The sequence below is a fragment of the Pectinophora gossypiella genome, chromosome 26 (assembly GCF_024362695.1).
Source record: "Pectinophora gossypiella chromosome 26, ilPecGoss1.1, whole genome shotgun sequence".
Taxonomy (NCBI): Eukaryota; Metazoa; Arthropoda; class Insecta; order Lepidoptera; family Gelechiidae; genus Pectinophora; species Pectinophora gossypiella.
In genome coordinates, this window is record NC_065429.1 from 2,671,730 (window position 1) to 2,695,102 (window position 23,373).

A 23,373-nucleotide genomic window follows, 5' to 3' on the forward strand; every position below is an offset into this window, starting at 1 on the left:
CGACGCGTAGTCGTCCATGAACGTTTTATATTCGCCCCTTAGATCGGGTAAACGAGATAATTTGCGTTCCAAATTTTGATATCGTTTTAATGCAATTTGTTTAGAATCGCCCAGTTTCGCGTCAGGTTTGAATGGGTAGCTCACAATGTATCGACCGGTATTATCACGCTTATGGTCACTGACAAACATCTGTTCAGCGATGACGTCATCTGGATTTTTAGGTACGTCACAGGATAAACTTTCGGTTTCCCAGAAAGATTTAATTAAATCGTCCACCTTAACTGTGCTACTAGTGAACATACAAGTCGACACACCGCCAGCACCGGTATTCACTGACAGCTGGCCTGTAATGACATACCCGAAAATGCTACTTAACGCGAGCGGTATCCCTTGACGTGACGGATGATACTTGCCACCATCATAAATGAATGGAAACACGTCACTGGCAAGCAACATGTCAATGCGACTCGAGCGATAGAAAGTAGGGTCAGCCAACACCAAATGTTTATATTCGTTGACTAAATCCTGTGACAAAGTGACAGATGGCATATCGCCAGATATTTTCGGAATGATCACAGCTTTTATATTAAAAACAGGGTCATTAGACATGGTCGGCTTTAAAGTGCAGGACACCATACCGTGATCGCGAACTACTGTTCCGCCTAGGCCCGACAATTGAGTGTTACACTTTTGACGTGGAAGCCCTAATCGCTGTGCACAATCATTTGTGATAAAACTGGTTTGAGAACCACTGTCGATCACTACGCGCACGGGTTGATATTTGCCTGAAACATCCGTAACGTGTACAACCGCAGTACCCAGCATAACTGTCGACCCAGACGAGCATGACGATGCCAAGGAGACCCGATTCTGTTGATCGTTATTAAAGTCGTTATCACAACTGTCATCAGAGCCCGTGCTTATCAAAGTTACATTGGAATCTAAATGCAACGTGTGATGATGTTTGTTTTTGCACACCGTACATGTTATCTTCGATGGGCACTCATTAGATGTGTGACCTTGACGCAAACAATTTTCGCATAAACGCAAATCTTTTATTTTTACAATTCGCTGCTTAGGAGACAGCGCAATGTATTCGTAACATTTATAAATCGAATGAAATGGCTTATTGCAATACAAACATGCCTTCTTAGAATTATCAGGGCCCGCATTGCTCGCCAAACAGGTTTTTGAATTGACATTTTTTGTAATAGGTTTACTATTATTATTAGTTTTGTTTTGAACCGCATTTAGAATGGGTTTATTTGAAACGGGCTTTGAAACAGGAGGATTAGACATTTCCAACATACGCGCCTGATTCGATACAAATTCGCTTAATGTTTTAAAAATAGGTATTTCCTTTATACCGATTTTTTGTTCAAATTCTCGTCTAGAAACCGGGTCCAGGTTACGTAAACCGATATAACAAAGAATAAATCCCGCTAAATCATCGATTTTTAATAATTCTAACGCTTGAACGCATTCTTGAAATGTCTCTAAAAAGGAATTCAATCCGCTAACAGATTCGTTCGGCAAAGGTTTGAACGCGAACAATTTATCCAAATAGCGGGTAGCTATAGCACGCTTATTTTCATACCTGTCCGACAGAGATGACCAGACAATATTATAATTGTCACTCGATACAGGCAAACTTTTCACTATTTGAAGTGCTGGCCCGGTTACTACGGAAAGTAAATAATGGAACTTCTCGACATTACCTATCGAATTATTTGTATGAATCAAACTCATAAATGTATCGCGAAATGTAATCCAATTCTCTAAACTTCCGTCAAAATGAACAAGTTCAATTTTAGGTAAGCGAGGCTGAGAGCCGCCGCTTCGCTCATATTTGAATTCACCGCCACTTTTTGACGTATTCGAAACAGTTTCGTATTGATGAAAAATACGTTTAACTTCGTAATACAAGTCATCGAAAGCCTTTATTTCCTGGTCGTTAATTATATACGCCGGGTTACGCTTTAGTTCCAGCGCAGAAATATCATCAACAATTCGTTCGAATGATTCGCGAGAAGATTCGAGTTCACTGACCCGCACCAACAATTTGTTAACTAACGTGGAATCACTTTCGACAATTTTAGATAAATCGTACATCTGTTGAACACGCCTAAAATAACGTTCTTTTCTATTTATTAACGTATTTATTTTGATATCAAGATCGGTCAAAAATGGAGTTGTAGGTGTTTCTTTCGCCATTTTGAACTGAAGAAAAATGTACTAGAAACTTCGAGAACAACGCGTCCCTACAACTGCCTGTTTATGTAAAACCGAACAAAAAGTAATTTACACTGTAGAAATAGATTCTAAGTATTTGACTACGTATAAAAAATATATTAAATATGATATTACACTGTGACAAATAGAACTATTGAACAAATACTTGCACAATGAAATGTGATGTTGTAACTTTAATATTTTGAATAAAATAACATAAATTATATATGAATTAGTCTGTTAATACCTATTTTGATATACTGAATCCGTATCGAAGGACCATAAATGTTGGATAACTGAGATTAGTGATATTTTTGAATCTGAAAAGTAGACTTGCCCATACAAAACACCGACCAAAGGAAAGGTACTTACAGGATTGTTGAATTTGGTTTCTTCTGACCCCGGGGTGCTCTGGAGACTGCTAGTGCACTTTCAGATTAAGTTTAAACAGCACAACTTGAATTAATACACTTTTATGTTATTTTAGAAATTTCTTGTATAGAAACGCGCGACGGCGGTAGTCGAGTCCACTTTATTTTTCTTTTTTCCTGGCTTGGGGTGGCGGGAGTTTTTGGCGCGAACCAAAGGAGTTTTTGGAAGGGATTCATGGTCGGTGTCCTAACACTCGGGAATGTGGGTTTCCTCACGATGTTTTCCTTTACAGCTGAGCACGTGATAATCATTTATGATCCAAACATGAACTCAAATTTGACAATCATTGGTTTAGGCCTGTGCTGGATTCGAACCTGCGACCTCAAGGTGAGAGGCAAGCGTTCTACCAACTGGTCTACCACGGCTTATACGACATATATACACCTACATTTTTGGATTAAGAATAAACAAATTTAAACAACATAGTGAAGGTAATAAAAAACGTCTCCTGTTCTACTCCCACAAAGTTTAATTTGAAAATGGAAATATGTATGATTTAACCTTCAACTTGTAGGGTTTCGTAAGAGAAATTTCCGACCTAGTAATACCACATGCGACAAGTCATTAGCGTCAAAATGGCGAGACGACGCGAGAGAGCTTAATGTTGCAATGAAGGACTTTCCAATCGGAGTTCCCCAAAAACACGATAGGTGGCGTTGTTAAGTTTTTTCTTCGTTTAAACTTCTAATTTCATGGATAACAGACGTGCAACTTTTGTCTTTGGTTTTGGGTATAAATGATGACCTTTTTTATTCCACCAAGGTACAATCACAACTTCCACCCATTATTATTCTGATTAAAATAAAGAGAAGCAATAGTAAGCAACATCATTTTATACATTATGTGATCCAAATATCAACCAACAATTAGTTTTATATATGCTTCTGCCTTTACATTACATTTTAGAATAATTACGAGTATACCCCAGCAATGAGAAAATAGGTAACATGATCAGAGTTATTATCATTAACCATTCTCGCCATTTTGACGCATATGACAAGTCTACATAAAAGTCACGGCAAAGAAAAACAAAAAGGTAGGAGAAACAATAAAAATAGGCTTATAGCTTTTTATAGGTTGTTAGGGACAGTCAAAAAGAGAAAATTAAAAAAAAAAATTTGACTCTGAAGGGACTTGAACCCGCAGGTTATCAAGCCGGGACGATCGTGTTAACCATTACACTGAACTGGGTGATCACGGATTTTATGGGCTATAACTTTAAATGACACAACATAAGCCCACGACTATATCCTAACTGGGGGTAGACAAAGGTACATCTACCGCAAGAAATAAGTACATACATCTCACCGAGCTTTCTGTTGGACCAACGAGATATGTAAGTACTTACAACCTTAAATGAACCCAAAATAAAATATCCGATACACACTTGACCGTTTTTATTTTTATTTTATTTTTAGAACAACCCTTGCTCCCGTCGTCTGGAGATAAAAATTTGAATCCTGTTCGAGGATTGGAATAGATAATTTATTACGATCAGGCCCAACATCTTTTTAGACTTAAGTATATGAATGCGTCTATTTTTAATACGCGTTTTATTTGTGGTTAGAGCGTTAGGCTCACCATCTGGAGGTCCGGGTTCGATTCCCGATGGGGACATTGTCGAAATCACTTTGTGAGACTGTCCTTTGTTTGGTAAGGACTTGTCAGGCTTGAATCACCTGATTGTCCGAAAAGGTAAGATGATTCCGTGCTTCGGAGGGCACGTTAAGCCGTTGGTCCCGGCTATTAGCCGTAAAAACACCTCCACCAACCCGCATTGGAGCAGCGTGGTGGAGTATGCTCCATACCCCCTCCGCTTGATTGAGAGTAGGCCCGCGCCCAGCAGTGGGACGTATATAATATATGCTGAAATGTTTGTTAGTTAGTGAAAACTGTATTATTATATATAGAATAAGTAATTCTATGACTTAACACGTTCACTGTGTAACTGAAAATTAAACATCAACCCTTCACGTGCAATGGTATATTACGATAAAATGTACGTACATGGACACACTATGCAAGAAAAGATGTGCCCCACATATGGGACATGCACGTATAAGTTTCAAATTTATTGTCCCATATGTGGTTCATACACAGTGAACGTGTTAAAGATAAATTAATAGGTAAGTAAATAACTCATTGGCGGAAGTACCGGGGATCGAAACGGCGCTCCCCGTTTGAGAAGAAAGCTGGTGTATCCTCTGTGTATTATGTAAAAAAAACATATCTTCAAACTTTTCTTCACACAGGCAGACTGAAGTACGTACATTGACCAAATTGGAGATGTCCTTAGAAAAGGTTCAATACGGTCTACTCTGAACCGGCGGCGGCGTACGTGTATAAAACGGTTGATGAATGTAGAGGAAGCCAGACAAGTGTGGGGTCGAAGCAAATCGAATTCCATAGTCTCTGCTTACCCCGGCGGTAAATAGGCAAGAGTTTATGTATGATATGTCTATGTGAGTGTAAAAAAAACATAGCTCAACTATCACTAGACACAGTACACACGTATCTATACCTATAAACAAAAAAAAGAGTTATTTTTATTAGTAATACGGTGCGTCGTAGTATACAGACAACCCACAACTTTATCATGTTACAATATTTTTTATTAAAAAGATAACTATAACATTAGGGTTCTTGCGCATTGCGTGATGTTTTCTTTAATAAGAAATAATAAAGAATAAACATACCCTATATGCCCCATATGCCGTAAAACACCTCTCTATAATAATGGCCCGACTCCTGCAGACATTCCTAATTTTACTTTAAGTTATACCTGTCATTATCTTATCCGCCAAAAAGGAAAGAGACGGACGATCGACAGCTCTTAATTTTAGGAAGAATGAGTTAATGAATGAATAACCCGGGCGAATCAAACACGCGTCTTGCTAGTATGCAAACCGTTTGACGTGTGCTGTCAACTTGCTGCTTGCTGCAAGCTGTCTAATCACCTACTTGTTTGGGATTACGAGCACTTATGTAGGTGTCCCTTGTAAAATTTCCGAAGGACGTAATATACAATCCCGACGACCCGATTTGTCTAGCCATAGAGGCAGCCAATCAGCTCGCGACACCAAACACTTCAGGACCCGGATACCGATCCCGCCGGGGCGTGGTCGACGATTTCCCTCAAACAGTGCTTATCGCTATCGACCCACTAGGATCGATTAATTCTTTCAATATTTTTCCTCTCAGACGACGCCCTGAGCCGAGGTTCGCGCGAGAGCCTTCATCGCTCCCCATTTGTCCGGTCAAGTAGTTAATGCCATCTGCGGCAAATCAACAATAACTCACGTCAAAAAAAAAACCTTGTAAAATCGCCTGTTGTGCTTTTCTTTATATGTTGTCCTTATCTCTGTATTTTGTGTCCATTGTGCTCAATAAAGTATTTTATCTATCTATCTTGTTCACCGAGCGCTCGCGAACGTCTGCGTAACAGTCGCTAGGTGTGTTCACGTCCTTACTAAGACATAAAGATCAACGCTCCCCGTGTCTGGTTTTTATTATTTCAAAAGCCATGAGGGTGATCGGTTGTGTTGTGTTGGCTGTTGCTGTTGGGGTAAGACCGTCACATCTATTTCTTCTAATCCTTTATCCCCGTTGGGATGTAGGGCTCGAATAACAGGTTTCCAATCCTCGCGATCTTTTGTAGCCTCTGAAGCTTGCTTGCTTGTTTGTTCCGTAGTAAGTACCAAATTGGAGATGTCCTTAGAAACGGTTTAGTACGATCTACTCTGAACCGGCGTGCGTGTATGAAGCGATTGATGAATGTGGAGGAAGCAAGAGAAGTGTGTAAGGATCGAAGCAAATGGAATTAAGTCTCTGCTTGCCTCGGTGGGAAATAGGTGTGAGTTTATGTATGTATGTATGTAAGTACCCATTTGCGGAAAATCTGCAATAAGTCACGTCAAAAAACATCTTGTTTGTTTGCCGTTATAGTAAGTTTGTATAAAAATGTTACCTAATAAATTCAAATTCAAAAATATATTTATTCAGTAGGTAACATAGTTACACTTTGAATCGTCAATTTTTACATAACGAACGTCTCATTCGCCTAAAACTACTGCAGCTTCTCACAACCTGTATAGCCGGGGATAAGAAGCTGCAAGAAAAACCTCGGCACAGGGCGCTAGACGTTCTTTAAAAAAATAAAAATAAACATAAAATATTGGTATACAATTGAGTGCTCATTTAGCTGCCTAATATCAGTTCTCAGACAGTTAATCCCATGCATTCATATCTTCTAAATAACATAAATACCTATCCAGTTTTTAACCCAGGAAGGTGAGTAGAAAACAACATAAAAAATAGTAGATTCCTCTAGCCATAGAGGCAGCCAATCAGCTCGCGATACCAAACACTTCAGAACCCCAATACCGACCCCGCCGGCGTGGTCGACGATTTCCCTCATTCAGCGCTTATCGCTATCGACCCACTAGGGTCGACTAATTCTTTCAAATATTCTTCCTCTCAGACGACGCCCTGAGCCGAGGTTCGCGCCCAACTGGACTTCCTCAGGCCTGTTGTCTTAAATTTTGTTTGGTGAGAGATCTCAGCGCTCCCCATCTGTCCGACCAAGTAGTTATTGCCATCTGCGGCAAATCTACAATAAGTAAAGTAAAAAAAAAATAGTTGATATTCCTACGATGAAGGTTGATTTGATTAGCTCCTAAGTCATTACACAAATATAGTACTTACCTAGATAAAGTGTAGTAGTATTAGGTACTAATTAAGTACCTACTTATTATAATTATGTAGAGGTATTGATTTTATGTTATCATATTTATTTAATTTGTAATTAACCCATTTCTCTTTCTTTGCATTAATTACTTATTAGGTATTGCCTTATCGCAATGTTTCTAAGTACATATTAGAAATAAAAAAAAACATAACGTAGTAAGTAGTGCATTGTATGAATATTACCCACCCCGCCAGCGTGGTCGAAGATTTCCCTCATTCAGCAGTTAAGTATATATATATATATATAGATTAACAGCCTCGGTGGTCTAGTGGTTAGAGCGTTAGGCTCACGATCTGGAAGTCCGGGTTCGATTCCCGATGGGGACATTGTCGAAATCACTTTGTGAGACTGTCCTTTGTTTGGTAAGGACTTTTCAGGCTTGAATCACCTGATTGTCCGAAAAGTAAGATGATTCCGTGCTTCGGATGGCACGTTAAGCCGTTGGTCCCGGCTATTAGCCGTAAAAACACACCTCCACCAACCCGCATTGGAGCAGCGTGGTAGAGTATGCTCCATACCCCCTCCGGTTGATTGAGGGGAGGCCTGTGCCCAGCAGTGGGACGTATATAGGCTGTTTATGTTATGTTATGTAATTTTATGAAGGACTTTATATAAACGTTCTCCAAAAATAATAAAGGTGGCGTTGTCGAGATTTGATATTGAAATTTTCCCATTACTCGGGTACATAATTATTCAAAAATACAATGTAATGGCAGAAGCAATATACCTACTTATAAAAATAATTGTTGCTTGATATTAGGCTCAGATTATGTATAGAATTATGTTGCTACCTAAATACCTATGCTTCTCTTTATTTTGATCAGAATACTCTTAATAATGGGTGGAAGATGCAATTGAAAGAAAGAAAGAAACATTATTCCCGGACACCACAGACCCAGACAGACAGGTACATTACATTTAACACAGGACAGAAACCACACGGAAATCAATAAGTATACACAGAAAAAAAATCGTCTGCGATTTTATTTGCGATTCGTTCCGATCATCTGCGGTGGCGTCCGGAATAAAAGGACCTCGCTCGGCACAGGTCAATTGTGCCTGGGCGTAATAAAAAGGGTCATCATTTATACCCAAAAACAAAGATAAAAGATTCATATTGGCCCCGATTCCTGCAGACACCTCCTAATTTTACTTTAAGTTATACCTGTCATCTTCTTATCCGCCGAAAAGGAAAGGGACGGATGATTGACAGCTCTTAATTTTAGGAAGAATGAGTAAATGAATGAATGACCCGGGCGAATCAAAAAGGTATCTCGCTGGTATGCAAACCGTGTGCGTGTGCTGTCAACTTAATTCTGTCGGGTTATTGGCCAATGTAAAATTTTTAGACGGTTGTTTTGGATTTGTGCTTAAAATTGACGTGTGTTCCATAAATTTTATGCTTGTCGATTATCCGTCCCTTTCCTTTTCGGCGGATTAGAAAATGACAGATATAAATTAAAATAAAATTAGATGGTGTTTACAGGAATTAGCACCATTGTCTCTTGTCCATGAAATTAGAAGGTTAGACGAAGGAAAATCTTTACAGCGCCATCTATTTCTCATTCGCAACACTTCACATCAAGTACCTTCTCTGTAGTATTTAATTTTACGAGACGATTAGGATATGAATAATATTATTAATATATTTATTTTACTAAATTGACAATAAGTACTGACACAAATATATCGAATTACGAGTACATTTATATAAACTCATAAAATAGTGAATTGCAAAATGTAATTTCCTGTTAGTGGAGCCAATGAAGGCAGTGGCGACAAAAAAATATCAAAAAAATATAACAAAAAAAAAAAGCCCTAGCAAAATATTTAGGTGGGGTGGGTGGTGGTGGTGGTATTTAGGTGGTGGTGGTGGAGTGGTGACAGACGACGTAATAAGGGGTGGGGGGGATCAACCAAGACTGATCTACCTCTTGGTTGGATTGCGGCCACATAAAACTCATACCAGGTGGCCGTATACAACATTTTAAAAAGACTTAAACAAGCAACACTTATTAATGGAACACGCTGCTCGAACAGGACCAACATAATACCAGCGTCGTGGTTCACGCCGCGACTTATTGTGCTGAGTAAGGCCCTTTTATCTCCGGACGTCGACCACCTTTTTTTTTTGACGTGACTTATTGTAGATTTGCCGCAGATGGCATTAACTACTTGGCCGGACACATGGGGAGCGCTGAAGGCCCGGTACAACGTTTAAGACAACAGGCCTGAGGGTGCCCAGTTGGGCGCGAACCTCGGCTCAGGGCGTCGGCTGAGAGGAAGAATATTTGAAAGGATTAATCAACCCTAGTGGGTCGATAGCGCTAAGCGCTGAATGAGGGAAATCGTCGACCACGCCGGCGAGGTCGGTATCGGGGCCACGAAATGACTGGCGCGCGCGACCTAAACCTAAACGCTAAGGAGATGATAATACAATATGTCGTGGCCAGATCGTAAAATTGATCATTTCATGATGCGTTCGACTATTTCATGAAATGGTCATATTTACACGACGACTAGGTTCCAATACTAGAATTCATATAAAACACTAGCTTTTACCCGCGACTTCGTCCGCGTAGCGTGTTATAAAAGAGAGATCTTTGTGTGTGTGGGAGTGCATGCCAAATTTCAAGCGTCAAACTTTAGTGGTTTAGATTTTTCATACAAAAGGATTTTCCCGCTAATTCCTGTTCCCGTGGGAATATCGGGATATTTATTTATATTTAGATTCTTAGCGCGCGACTAATTTTTAAATGTGGGTACTTACTTAAGTAACAATATAATAGGGTAACGTTGCTTAAGTCGTACCCCCTAAGGAAGAAATGCTGTAAAATTCAGTGCAATAGAAATAATACAAAAACATCTGCATCTAAAGAATATTTACTTATTTGCTTTTTAATTAATAATCACAGAAACTTAAAATCTTTTATCAAAACAGGTATTATAACGTTTTTTCCAAAATATAGCTTCGGTACGATTAAGGCGCCTGGTTGCCTAATTCGTACTACTTATAGCCTAAGTCGTACTTAGACAATAAATTTGAGAAATCATATTATAAACTATATAGAAAAACACTTACTTATCAGAGATCAAAATATGAATACCTAAAAAAACAGTCTGAGATCAATTTCTCTTTGGTTATTAGGAACATCGTCGCACTTAATTAGTAAAACAACTGTAAAAATTATAAACTTTTAAAAACAAAGTATGTACTAGTTATTGCGTGGAAAATTATAAGTCGTACCGGTACGAGTAAGGAATTTTGCACAGGTACGACTTAAGCAGCGGGGTTCCTAAGTTTAAAATTAAAATCACTGGCATAACCTAAAAAAGTTCGAACGTTTGAGTACTATGTCTAAACGATTGCCAATTAAGTATTACAAATAAGTGTACTTAAACAAAGAAATAATGTAAGGATCATATTCTTGGCATAAAAAGCTTACGAATGAGACAAAAATTTTAATGAAAATTGCGTAAAAACTTACTTCTTTGAATTATTTCTGCTGCACGAAGCCTGCCAGCGGACCATTTGTTTACGTTTGCTCGGGCGACTAAATAGTTCAGGCGGGCAACATTAGATGGCGCAATTTATAAGTATCAGACAAGATATAGCCGCGGTACGACTTAGGCCGTGGTACGACTTAAGCAACCTTACCCTACACCGACAAAATACGAGTGTCCAGCGATTCTCACGGACACGAATATTTTTTTCCGAATGAACCTGTTTTGGGTGGAACTCCGTGTAACTACCCTCACTTCGCTAATATTTAATTTCTCGCAAGACGCTCAACCTTTAACACAATCTCCACGGCTTGCATCACGAAATATTGTTTCTCTTTTATTTTGTTATACCTCGCGAAGAATTTTTTTTTTTATAAGGTTATTTTTTTTTTTACTTTATTAAGCATAAGTTTATCAAAAAATAAAAAAAAATAAAAAAACATTTATTTCAGACATGATGGTCCATAGTTAATTAACATTACACACATTCCTGCAGACATCTCTTAATTTTACTTTAAGTTATACCTGTCATTTTCTTATCCGCCGAAAAGGAAAGGGACGGATGATTGACAGCTCTTAATTTTAGGAAGAATGAGTAAATAAATGAATAACCCGGGCGAATTTTTAGACGGTTGTTTTAGATTTGTGCTTAAAATTGACGTGTGTTCCATAAATTTTATGCTTGTCGATTACCCGTCCCTTTCCTTTTCGGCGGATAAGAAAATGACAGATATAACCTAAAATAAAATTAGATGGTATTTACAGGAATTAGCACCATTGGTTACATTAATTGTATTATCCACGTGAAAATTCATTAAAAATCGAATAGCGTTTTTTTTTTTTCACTCTAGTTATTATTTATTTGTTGATGTAAAGTATAGTACAGTGCAATACAATGTTTCATAGGCTAATAACATATTTATAACAGGTAAGGTAATAAAGCCTCTGCAGCCTGTGTGTTTTCGTCGTCGGTCTTATGACAAGTGGCTGAAAGTTGTCTTCTGTCCACCCCATTAGGGATTAATATTATAATAAATACATAAAATAAATAAATAACCTTGTTACAGATGGCGAGTAGCGTGGAAGTCCCGAAGTTGAAACTGAATGACGGCAGGGAAATGCCTGCCATCGCTTTGGGAACATATTTAGGATTTGATGCGGTAAGTACCGGTTAGAGCGATGGGCTCACGATTTAGAGGTCCGGGTTCGATTCCCCATGTGAACATTGGCAAAATCACTTTGTGAAACTGTCCTTTGCTTGGTAATTTTGCAAATCATCATTCTTGAATCACCTTGATTTTCCGAAAAAGTGGCATATTTCGCGTTAAGCCGTCGGTCCCCGTTGAAAGGAAGCCTGTGCCCAGCAGTGAGATATATTGTTAGGCTGACTTAATATTTTTACGCAGTCGTGTTTTTATTTAGATTTTTTTTAAAACCACCCACCACCACCACCTATCACGTTGGTCTAATAGACATCTTGTTGAAGTGTGGGTACTTAGTTCATCGTGTGTTGGATGTAAGTAAGTACAATCAAAGAGCAAAAATAAATTGTTTGTAATCATCATCATCAGCCCATTAACGTCCCCACTGCTGGGGCACGGGCCTTCCCTATGGATGGATAGGGAGATCGGGCCTTAAACCACCACGCGGGCCCAGTGCGGATTGGTGGTTATGAACGACTGCTAATGCAGCCGGGACCAACGGCTTAACGTGCCTTCCGAAGCACGAAGGAGCTCGAGATGAAAACTTTTTTTTTGTGGTTACCCATCCTATGACCGGCCTTTGCGAAAGTTGCTTAACTTCAACAATCGCAGACCGAGCGCGTTTACCGCTGCGCCACCGAGCTCCTCATTTGTAAACAATGGTGAAATTATGAACCATTAGTTGTCATAATTATAAAAAATATGTTTTTGTAGGTGTTATTGGTCTATTACAGAAACGACATGTAACCAGGAGGCTGTAAGTGCAACCAGTTACTTTATTACTTTGCAAGAAATTGTTTGGACTTTTGCAGCTTATCGTACCTCAGACTCTAAATGAGATCTTCTATCGTGTGGGTTGTGATGTGGAGTACCAACCTCATCAACCCTGGTGTCAGGGTTACTATAAAAGCCGCCAAAGGCCCCTGACATGGCTCATGTAACGACTACTTACTTACATCAGTAAGTAGTAACCGGGGCCAACGGCATAACGTGCCTTCCGAAGCACGGATCATCTTACTTTTTCGACAATCAGGTGATCAGCCTGTAATGTCCTAACCAAACTAGGGATCACAAAGTGATTTTTGTGATTTGTCCCCACCGGGATTCGAACCCGGGACCTCCGGATCGTGAGCACAACGCTCAACCACTGGACCACGGAGTTATAATTGAGATAATATTCGACTTTAATATGTTTTCTATGTTGTTCTGGGAGCAAATAAAAACATAGAACACGTTCAGCTGCTTGTCTTCCCGGGCATGTCGTAAGAACCGACAGAGGGATTGTGTCCTCTAACATGATGGATTAATGTTATGGGCGATAGGCCGATCCCTTATCACCATAAGGTTTATCATATCCAGCTTACGACATCGTATCAACAGTGGCTGCAAGTTGTCTTTGAATACCTGTGGCTCTGCCCACCCAATTAGGGATTACGGGCGTAAGTTTATGTATGTATGTTTAACACTTTCAAGGACAGAACGTATATTGACGTTCCGATCTCAAGGTGTCGTATTACCTATTATGAACCATCAATGACCCACGATCTATGTCCGTGACAGGGTTAATATGTAATGTCGGGTTGTTTTTTTTTTTAAATTACAGAATGGTGTAGTTGAACCGACCAAAGACCTGCGCGATACTCTGTCTCGGTCTATCGACATCGGCTGGCGTCACTTCGACACCGCCTCCGTTTATAAGACAGAGAAAACTATAGGGGAGGCTATCAGTATGAAGATACAGGACGGAACTGTACAGAGGAGCGACGTGTTCGTTACTACTAAGGTAAGTATTAGCCCCGATTCCTGCAGATACCATCTGACTATCTAATTATTTTTTTTTTCAATCAATCAATCAATAATTCTTTATTGCAAAACGGTATAAAGAACCAACCTCAATAATAAAAATATAAAAATAAATAATATAATCAATTATTATTATTATTATGTTTGAGATATGGAAATGACAAACATAATACCACGCACGCCTTCCAAAAGTCCGGGACTCCGTACGCCCGAAATATTGAAACGACATACAAATAATAATTAATTATTTTATTTATTTTTATACATTTGTGTTAATATTCGCACGCTGTATGGTTGAGTGATGGACTTTTTTGATATAAGTAGTATATATTTAAGATCTTTTGTACCACTCTAGAGCGAATAAATTTTATTTCATTTCATTTCATTTCAAAGGGCATAAACATACAAATAAAGCGATTTCTTCTAGACAATGATGTTGATATACTTAATTTCCCTCAATCAGCGCTTATCGCTCACCCACCAGGGTCGATTAATTCTTTCAAATATTTTTCCTCTCAGAGGAGCCGAGCCGAGGTTCGCGCCCAACTGGGCACACTCAGGCTTGTTGTCTTAAACTTTGTACCGGGTGAGAGCCTTCAGCGCTCCCCATTTGTCCGGCCAAAAGCCATCCATCTGACCATCCAATTTTTTTTTCAATCAATCAATAATACTTTATTGCAAAACGGCATATACAAAGGGCATAAACATATAAATAAAGCGATTTCTTCTAGACAATCAAGATGTTGTATACTTCATGAATTTACTTCCACTCTTTCAGCTCTGGAACACTCACCACAAACGGGAGAAGGTGATGACAGCCATCAGGGAGTCTTTGGAAGCACTTGGACTAAACTACATTGACTTATACTTGATGCATTGGCCCATTGGTTTGAACGTAAGTAGACCATTCGGAAGGCACGTTAATTCAAATTCAAAAATACCTATATTCCGCTTTATAAAATTTAATTTGTCAGACTTTGTAATTGGCTAGTATAAGATTTTGAACATCGCAACTTTAATTAAGATTATATTAAGCTGTAATAAGCTGTAAAGTTTGCAATAAACGATTACTTACTTAAATAAATAAAAAAAATGAAGGTAACATAGTTGAGCCGTGGTAACCCAGTTGGTTGGTTGGTTGATTGGTTGGTTGGTTGGTTGATTGGTTGGTTGGTTGGTGGTTGGTTGGTTGGTCGATCCGTGCTTCGGAAGGCACGTCAAGCCGTTGGTCCCGGTTACTACTTACTGATGTACGTAGTCGTTATATGAGTCATGTCAGGGGCCTTTGGCGGCTCAATAGTAACCCTGACACCAGGGTTGATGAGGTTGGTAATTCACCTCACAACCCACACGATAGAAGAAGACCCAGTTGGTGGAATGCTTGCCTCACTTTGAAGTCGTAGGTCCGAATCCAGCATAGGCCTAAACCAATGATTGTCTAATTTTATTCCTTATTCTATGACTGCGTCAAACAGAGTACTGCGGAGTGGAAGGCAAGAGGGGAAACCGCACTACCCTAAAAAAGAGCGTGGCTGTTGAATAAATGATTTGCCCGAAGGCATTGACGAGGCCTAAGATGGAGCTCGCCCAGAAGGTGCCTGTTCACTCTGGCCTTGAAAGCACCCGGGTTATATGCATTCGGAAATACAGAAGACAGCAGAGAATTCCACTCCCTAGAAGTGCGCATAATGAAGGACGATGCGAAGCGCTTTGTGCGAATAGTTGGGATACTAATAGGGATGGAACCCGGCCGTACGTCTGGAAGTCCGAAGACAAAAGGGGGATGGTGGAATGAGCTCGTGTAGATCGCGGGCACACTCCCCGAAGTGCAGTCTGTTGAATGCCCTATTTTTCCCTAAAAAGTACCATGGAGAATGCTACACCGACAAGAGCGTACCTTTAAATCTTCTTCTTATCGTGTGGGTTGTGAGGTGAATACCAACCTCATTAACCCTGGTGTCAGGGTTATAATTGAGCCGCCAAAGGCCCCTGACATGACTCATGTAACGACTACATACTTACATTAGTAAGTAGTAACCGGGACCAAAGGCTTAGCTTTTAAATTAGTGATGATGATTCTATGTCTGCACTGTTTAGATAAAAGATTTCTTTTGTCAATGTTGGTAAGGAATTCCTAAATTGTATTTAAGTACCTACTTTTCTAGGAAGACTACACGCATTCAGATGTAGATTTCATGGAGACGTGGCGCGGTATGGAGGACGCCCAGAACCTGGGTCTGGTCAAGTCCATAGGAGTGTCCAACTTCAACAAGGAGCAGCTACAGAGGATCATCAGGGAAGGAACCGTGAAGCCGGCTGCTTTGCAGATTGAGGTGAACAGATAGTAATTTTATAAAAAAAAATGTTTAATTATTCATAAAAACATAACAAAGTTCGTTGACGAGACTTCCCAGTAAGTAACAATACTTAGTACTTGTGTTGGGAATGACTCGCAACCTCCCTTTCAATGGTTTGGATTTTATACCTACTTATACGAAACAAAACATAATTTACGCTTATTTACATAAACTGCCTAATACGTCCCACTGCTGGGCACAGGCCTCCCCTCAATCAACCGGAGGGGGGTATGGAGCATACTCCACCACGCTGCTCCACTGCGGGTTGGTGGAGGTGTTTTTACGGCTAATAGCCGGGACCAACGGCTTAACGTGCCCTCCGAAGCACGGAATCATCTTACTTTTTCGGACAATCAGGTGATTCAAGCCTGAAAAGTCCTTACCAAACAAAGGACAGTCTCACAAAGTGATTTCGACAATGTCCCCATCGGGAATCGAACCCGGACCTCCAGATCGTGAGCCTAACGCTCTAACCACTAGACCACGGAGGCTGTTAAACGCTTATTTATATGTATGTATTTACGCTAAGTATTCCACTTATGTTCTTAAAATAAATTATACTTACTTACACTATTAACAATTTTGAATCTGTTAAATAACAAATTATTATGTTTTAAAATACTTACAGTTTACTTAAAGCTAAAAGATCATTTGCATAAGATGTTTAAATAAAGATTTACTGAATTTATTTCTATTGCACTCAAATTCAATTTTAAAAATATTTTTATTCAGTAGGTAACATAGTGACACTTTGAATCCTCAATTTTTACATAACGAACGTCTCATCCGGCTAAAACTACTGCAGCTTCTCACAACCTGTATAGCTGAGGAAAAGAAGCTGCAAGAAAAACCTCGGCACAGGGCCCTAGACGTTCTTTATAAAAAAATCAAAACTCCTTGAGGGAGAATGTTGGTGTTTATTAAATGTATAAAGAACATTTACAAAATAGAGGCCCAATAAAGGTTTAATTTAAAAAGCAGAGTGGACAGGCACCTTCTGGGCGAGCTCCGTCTTAAGCCTCGTCAATGCCTTCGAGCAAGTCTGGGGCCAAGAACAAACCCATCAAAGGTGAAGAAAAAAACAAACAATTGAAGTAAAATCGACGTTCTTTGAAATTAATGAAATTAATTCCTTTTTTCTCCCGTCAGGTCCATCCACAGATCATACAGGCTGACCTGGTTGACTTCGCAAGATCCGAGGGCATCGTTGTAATGGGATACAGTCCTTTCGGGTCCCTGGTGATGAGATATGGCCAGCAGTTCCCCGGCCCCAAAATGGATGACCCCGACCTCACCAAGATGGCCCAGAAGTATGGAAAGACTACGCCTCAAATTGTGCTCAGGTGGTTGGTAAGTAACAACATGGGCTCTACGTACCTATATCCCAATGGGGTAGTCACGAAGCCAAGGAAAACAAAGGATGGCTAAGCCTGGTATGCGATATCGAGGCGGACCAGCCCGGTGGTCGGATGACATTGTGAGGTATGCCGGAAAGCAATGGATGAGACTTGCACAGGACCGGAAAGGATGGCGTGAAAGAGAGGAGGCCTATAAGTACCCAGCAGTGGATGGATACAGGCTGAGTAGATAATAGATAGTCACGAGGACCATCCATCGCAAGATGAACTAAGTACCCACACCTCACCGAGCTTTCTGTTGGACCAACGCGATAGGTGAGCCGTATCGCCGTCTGTAATGGTCGAGCCAACTGTGTTAGTGAAAACTGCGCTTCAGATAAATTAATAAATTGTATCGTGTGATTCTAGGTCAGGGTTACTATTGAGCCGCCAAACGCCCCTAACATGGCTCATGTAAAGACTACTTACGTCAGTAACGTGTCTTCAGAAGCACGGATCGTCTTACTTTCGGACAATCAGGTGATCAGCGTGTAATGTCCTAACCAAACTAGGGATCACAAAGTATTTTTTGTGATATGTCCCCGAATCGAACCCAGGGGCTTCGGGTCGTGAGCCCAACGCTCAACCACTGGCCCACGGAGGTCGTTAAAATTAATAATCGAGAATGTATTTCACGACTATGGTCAAAATAATAATATAGATCATATAAGAGGGATTTTGGTGGTTATGTCCCCACCAGGATTCGAACCCGGATTAAAAATTTATAATTATATATTTCAGGTGGATAGAAACATTGTGCCAGTCCCCAAGACAACCAAAGTGAACCGCTTGGAAGAAAACATCAACATCTTCGATTTTAAATTGGAAAAAGAAGAAATTGATAAGATCAACTCTTTTGACAGCCACACAAGATACACTTTTCCATCATTCTGGCAGAACCATCCTCATTACCCCTTCGAGCAGGTCGATAATCCAATTGCTGATCCCTTCAAAAAACCTGTTGAAATACTATAAAATATCCATGTAAGATTTTGGTACCTACTTCATCATCATTACTAAAAGCCACGCTCTTGTCGGTGCTACTTTTTGAGGGAAAAATAGGGCAGTGATTTCCCTCTTACCTTCCGCCCCGCAATACTCCGTCAGATGCCAGTGGGATGGCGACCAGAGTAGTCTATTTCAAAGCCGTACTAGGACTTCTGTCTTCCGCCCATGAATAGTAAGTACTCACAGTTACTGCTGCCCTCTGTCAGGTTCCAGGTTATAGTCGCTGTGAGTCGCCCCTTCCGTCCTGCATTGCCGTACCGACGGCTCCCATCTCCGCCTCTGCAACTGTTGAGGTCTTCACCCGTATCCCTGGGCAAGGGTTCTATGTTATACTCCGTAGGTCTGGGTCCCTATCCGAACTCAGCCACCATCTCACTCCGGCCTACTGAAGTACGAGCCGCCCCCTCGGCAAGGACGCGCTGAACAGGAATTACCCCAGTGGAGGGCAGAGAAGATAACTCTGTCCCCCGTGGGGCCGAGTTAATAGCCTTGTTTGTACCTACAAAGAATACATAACACAATAAAGGTACTTAATTAGAATAGAATAGAAATAGTTTATTATAAAAGGGCGCCACACAAAAAAGACAATAACATCATACCAAATTTCTACTAAACATTACTAATTATACTAATCTCCGCCTTATATGAACACCAAATAAGCGCCTTTTTAAAAAAAAAACACATTCTAAAGTCATCTCTCGTGTGAGGTGGATTACCAACCCCATCAACCCTTGTGTCAGAGTTATTATTGAGCTGCCACAGGCCCCTGACATGGCTCATGAAACGACTACTTATTTACATCAGTAAGTAGTAACCTGGACCAACGGCTTACCGTGCCTTCCGAGGCACGGATCATTTTACTTTGGGACAATTAGGTGATCAGCCTGTAATGTCCTAACCAAACTAGGGACCACAGAGTAATTTTTGTGATATGTCCCCGCCGCGAATCGAACCCAGGACCTGCGGATCGTGAGAGGGCTCGGAGTAGGAGTCTGCTTCGAGGGTAGGGGCTTAGGTTTCTTCATTCATCGTCATCACCTTTCATCATTAATTATCATCAAGAAAAAAATACATAAGACATGACTGTATGGGCATAGTTCCCTTTGCCTTGCCCTTCGGGGAAAACCAAACCAAAAAAAAAATCTCTACCTACAGCTATTTCTCTTTATTTTTTTCTAATCTTATTTAGTATTTTAAAGCTATATTTAACGAGGCTAAACTAATAAGTATTTGGGTGCCAAATAGAGTAGGTACCATTATTATAAGTAATAAAATAAGGAATTTGTGTATCTTGTAAGGCACAAAATTATGTTTTTATAAGACAAATATAATGAAATAAAAAATAAAACTTCAATAGTGTTGCACAACTGTCGATACTCAAAATATCGATACAATTGTTCATTTACAAGTAGACACATTTTTTAACGATATTCACTACTGCTGTAAAACTACATCTCGATACTGAAATGTATTAATCGTTAGTTTCATTTCCGATTTCTTTTTAAGGCAGCCTTTAGCTAGCAATAAAAGTCCGCCATTTTGCTTTATTTTCAACAAGTATTCCCTCCTATTTTAATATATATATCCTATTAATGAAGACTGTTAATTATAATATTAGTTAATTGATATTAAATAATTAGTATTAATTGTTTGCTGATTGTATTAATTATAATTTGAAGGAAATAAAACACATTTTTATAACAATACCTCTATAATTATGGCACTTCATATTTAAAAAAAACTTTACCTTACAATCCAATTTTCAAAAGCTTTGAAAGGAGAGATGAGTAAAAGCATCGAGATTTTTAAATGACAGAACTTTTTTGGGGTGTTTTTCTCTGTTAAATGGTGTAAAATCCAAAAAAAAAAGTAACAATCAATCTGTATCAATCTTTATAATACACAATTTATAGTTTCAACATGATTTATTGCTTTACAAAAATAAGAAGACTGTTTATGATTATAATACTACCCGCAAAAACTGATTTGTTAAAGGAACATTCTACAACTTAACCTATTTTTCCCCAATTTTTAACAGTTTTTATTTTATGACGCATTGATGATCCTTGTTACGATCACCATGCGAGAAAAACACCTTACAATTAGACAAGAAATGTAATAACAAATGTTCTTAGATCAAGAAGGAGAAGAATAATAAAGGGCTATGAACCTTTCTGGCATATCTCAGTGGCGCCACCTAGCGGATTTTTTAAAACTGCGGCGCACGATGAAACCTGTGCAAATCGATAGGGGACACTTGTCTGAACAAAAAAGCTTTAATGGACCTATGCTCTAAAGTGTCACGTTTTCAAGATATCTAGCTTGAAAGTTACGAAAAGTGTCGTATGGATAAATCGATTTTACTCTTTATCTAAGTATATACAATCGTAATATAGTGACAAAGTGATTGATTATACATGAAACATTATTTAATATACAACATATTTATCTTATTGAAAAAATGAAATTAATAAATACTTGCAACAACATTAATGGTTTTTGTCTTTGCTACATTATATAGGAAGTACATAGGTACTTAACTGTGCACACCTTATCTAAGGTTACTAATTGCAAACTGAGTTTATCAGTTTGTGTTATGTATGATATAGGCGTCATTTACTCCTTAACTTGATTTTACTTGACACAACGACAGGATCTAATGAAATATAAAATAATGTTAACATTTTTATATACGTATACGCAATGCGTTTAGTGCGGCATCATAGTACTCGTTAAAAAGCAGAATTCTCGAAGTTTAAGAAATCTGTGTAAGAGAAACAAAATGGTGTACTTATTAACTGCCATTTTGCTTTCTCGTTTAATTCCAGGAACTACGAAAATGGAGGTCCTTTGTTTAAAGTTGCACGAATTTCTATTATTTCGGCGGAATCAACAAGGATAGCAAATAGACATACAATAAGTGTGAGTGAGACAACATCATACAATAAATACAATAGGACGATTGGCAGCCGGGTGAACTTTCAGTCAGTTTGCCACTTTCATCTTCAACGTGCGCACGCGCTTTTCTCTGTTCTGAGACTCTATCCTGTTCATTCTGTTGTATTTGTTACCACTGTTGAGTTTGTTAATATTCCTCTTGAGTTTGTTAGTATTTTTGTTGACTTTGTTAGTGTTATTGTTGAATTTGTTGTTGTTGTCTTGGCAAGATCTTGGTGCCAGGCAATGTTTTTTGTTGTGGTGTAAGCACTGTTCGTGGCCCGCGCCGAAGATCTCGGCGTCCTATACAGTCTTACTTGACAACTGAAGATTATATTGCTAGGCACCCCAACATCCTGAATTATGCTCGCCACTTATTTGACGATCGAGAGCTAAGTAATCTTATTTGAACATTGCAAAAATTAAAAATCTCAGTATGCAGTGTATCTGGTATCTATATTATAGTCCTTGGTCAGTATAATACATAAAATGACAATGTATAATTCGGCTCGTTTCTCAATCGTGCTTTTCATAATCGAAATGTCATATGAAAAAAATTCGTGTATGGAAATAATATATCCTACTTTATCGAAGCTCTCATTATGTAGCGTCTTAGACGAAGTGTAATCAACGTAAAACATTTTTAACAGCAAGTCGTTAACTTATCTCTATTATAATTAGCCAGAGATAGCTCTTACGCCAAGCGTATCACTTTTGTACCAGACTTACGCTTTCAATAGATTTTATAGCCAACTATTACCACTTAATTATGTATAATAAATGATATTTGCATTTTTTTGTAACAGTAGAGAGTAATCAGTTCATATTAATGCAAGCACAACGGTAAGGCTGTTTTTTCATCTGACATGTGCTACGTTGCTAGGTTTAATATCCACCAATCAGATAATTGGGTCTGATTCTGATCGGCACAATGAACCCGATTGTAGGGTATGCAACGTATCATCTAGCATGTTACTGGTGGAAACGCAGTCTAAATGTGACGTACTTACTTCATTATTGATGGAACAGTATTCTTATCGTTTCCAGCTAACTACGCAATACCGAATATGCCACATTTAAAAGAGGAAGTGAGGATTGCTTGCGCCCTAATAAATGCCTTCGGAAAACGGGTGACAGATCACCCACTCGTAAATAAAATAATCAACGATATATACCTTAAGCACGACGCCCCAAACTATCTGTGCGAGTTTGTAATACAAAACAATTTAAATCAACGCAGAGCCGCTTTCCAAGCTATAAACTCAAGTGAAGGCTTTCAACAGTTTCCCGTCTTATCATATGAGGATCTGTTGATAATGTATCTGGGGCCGTATCAAGTGACGCAGGCAAGAAGCTACTATGGCGAACACCTAAAAGAAAACGGAACGTTTTTCATTGAAGTGTATGAAGATTTTGAAGTTGACTATAATTTAAATCAATACAACATAGTAGTTTGTGATCCTTGGCTGACAAGAGCTAAAATACTCTCGAGGCACCAGAGCAACAGAATTTATTTTGTATATATCTTGCTAAATAATAGTTTGAAAAACAGAAATAAACTTGTCGGTCCTATTGCAGCTGTATAGTTGGAAAACGGACACTCGGGTGCTGTGCTCATGTCATGTGCATAGTTTGGTATATGGGATGGGCTCGGCACCAAGAAATTCAACCCCCTGCTGCCTTTTTAGATCAAGTTATTATTTCTGATGAAGAAGAAGATTGATTATTCAAGAAGACTGATATTCATTATCCTA

General features: G+C 39.1%; 3 protein-coding genes across 7 annotated transcripts in view; 2 read left to right on the forward strand and 1 right to left on the reverse strand.

Moving 5' to 3' along the window:
- LOC126378561 (LYR motif-containing protein 4-like) overlaps positions 1-22,797 on the forward strand; it is a 66,953-nt gene extending 44,156 nt beyond the window's left edge. Inside the window, exon 4 of one of the 2 annotated variants that reach the window (XR_007568091.1) lies at positions 22,667-22,797. The gene's annotated coding sequence lies outside the window, so the exon portion shown is untranslated. Of the gene's footprint in view, positions 1-21,510; positions 22,172-22,666 lie in introns of those variants that run through there. The other variant, XR_007568090.1, reaches the window with a different exon arrangement.
- LOC126378402 (uncharacterized) overlaps positions 1-23,373 on the reverse strand; it is a 128,331-nt gene that overhangs the window by 35,538 nt on the left and 69,420 nt on the right. The window lies entirely within an intron of this gene.
- Positions 6,194-23,373, forward strand: part of LOC126378477 (aldo-keto reductase AKR2E4-like) — a 305,847-nt gene continuing 288,667 nt past the window's right edge. The window contains exons 1-7 of one of the 4 annotated variants that reach the window (XM_050026876.1): positions 6,194-6,229; positions 11,983-12,075; positions 13,721-13,900; positions 14,699-14,815; positions 16,086-16,253; positions 17,427-17,627; positions 18,416-18,632. In XM_050026876.1, coding sequence (XP_049882833.1) covers positions 11,983-12,075; positions 13,721-13,900; positions 14,699-14,815; positions 16,086-16,253; positions 17,427-17,627; positions 18,416-18,632 — 976 coding nt within the window. In that variant the 5' untranslated portion in view covers positions 6,194-6,229. The remainder of the gene's footprint in view (positions 6,230-11,982; positions 12,076-13,720; positions 13,901-14,698; positions 14,816-16,085; positions 16,254-17,426; positions 17,628-18,415; positions 18,633-23,373) is intronic. The other 3 variants (XM_050026874.1, XM_050026875.1, XM_050026872.1) reach the window with 3 other exon arrangements.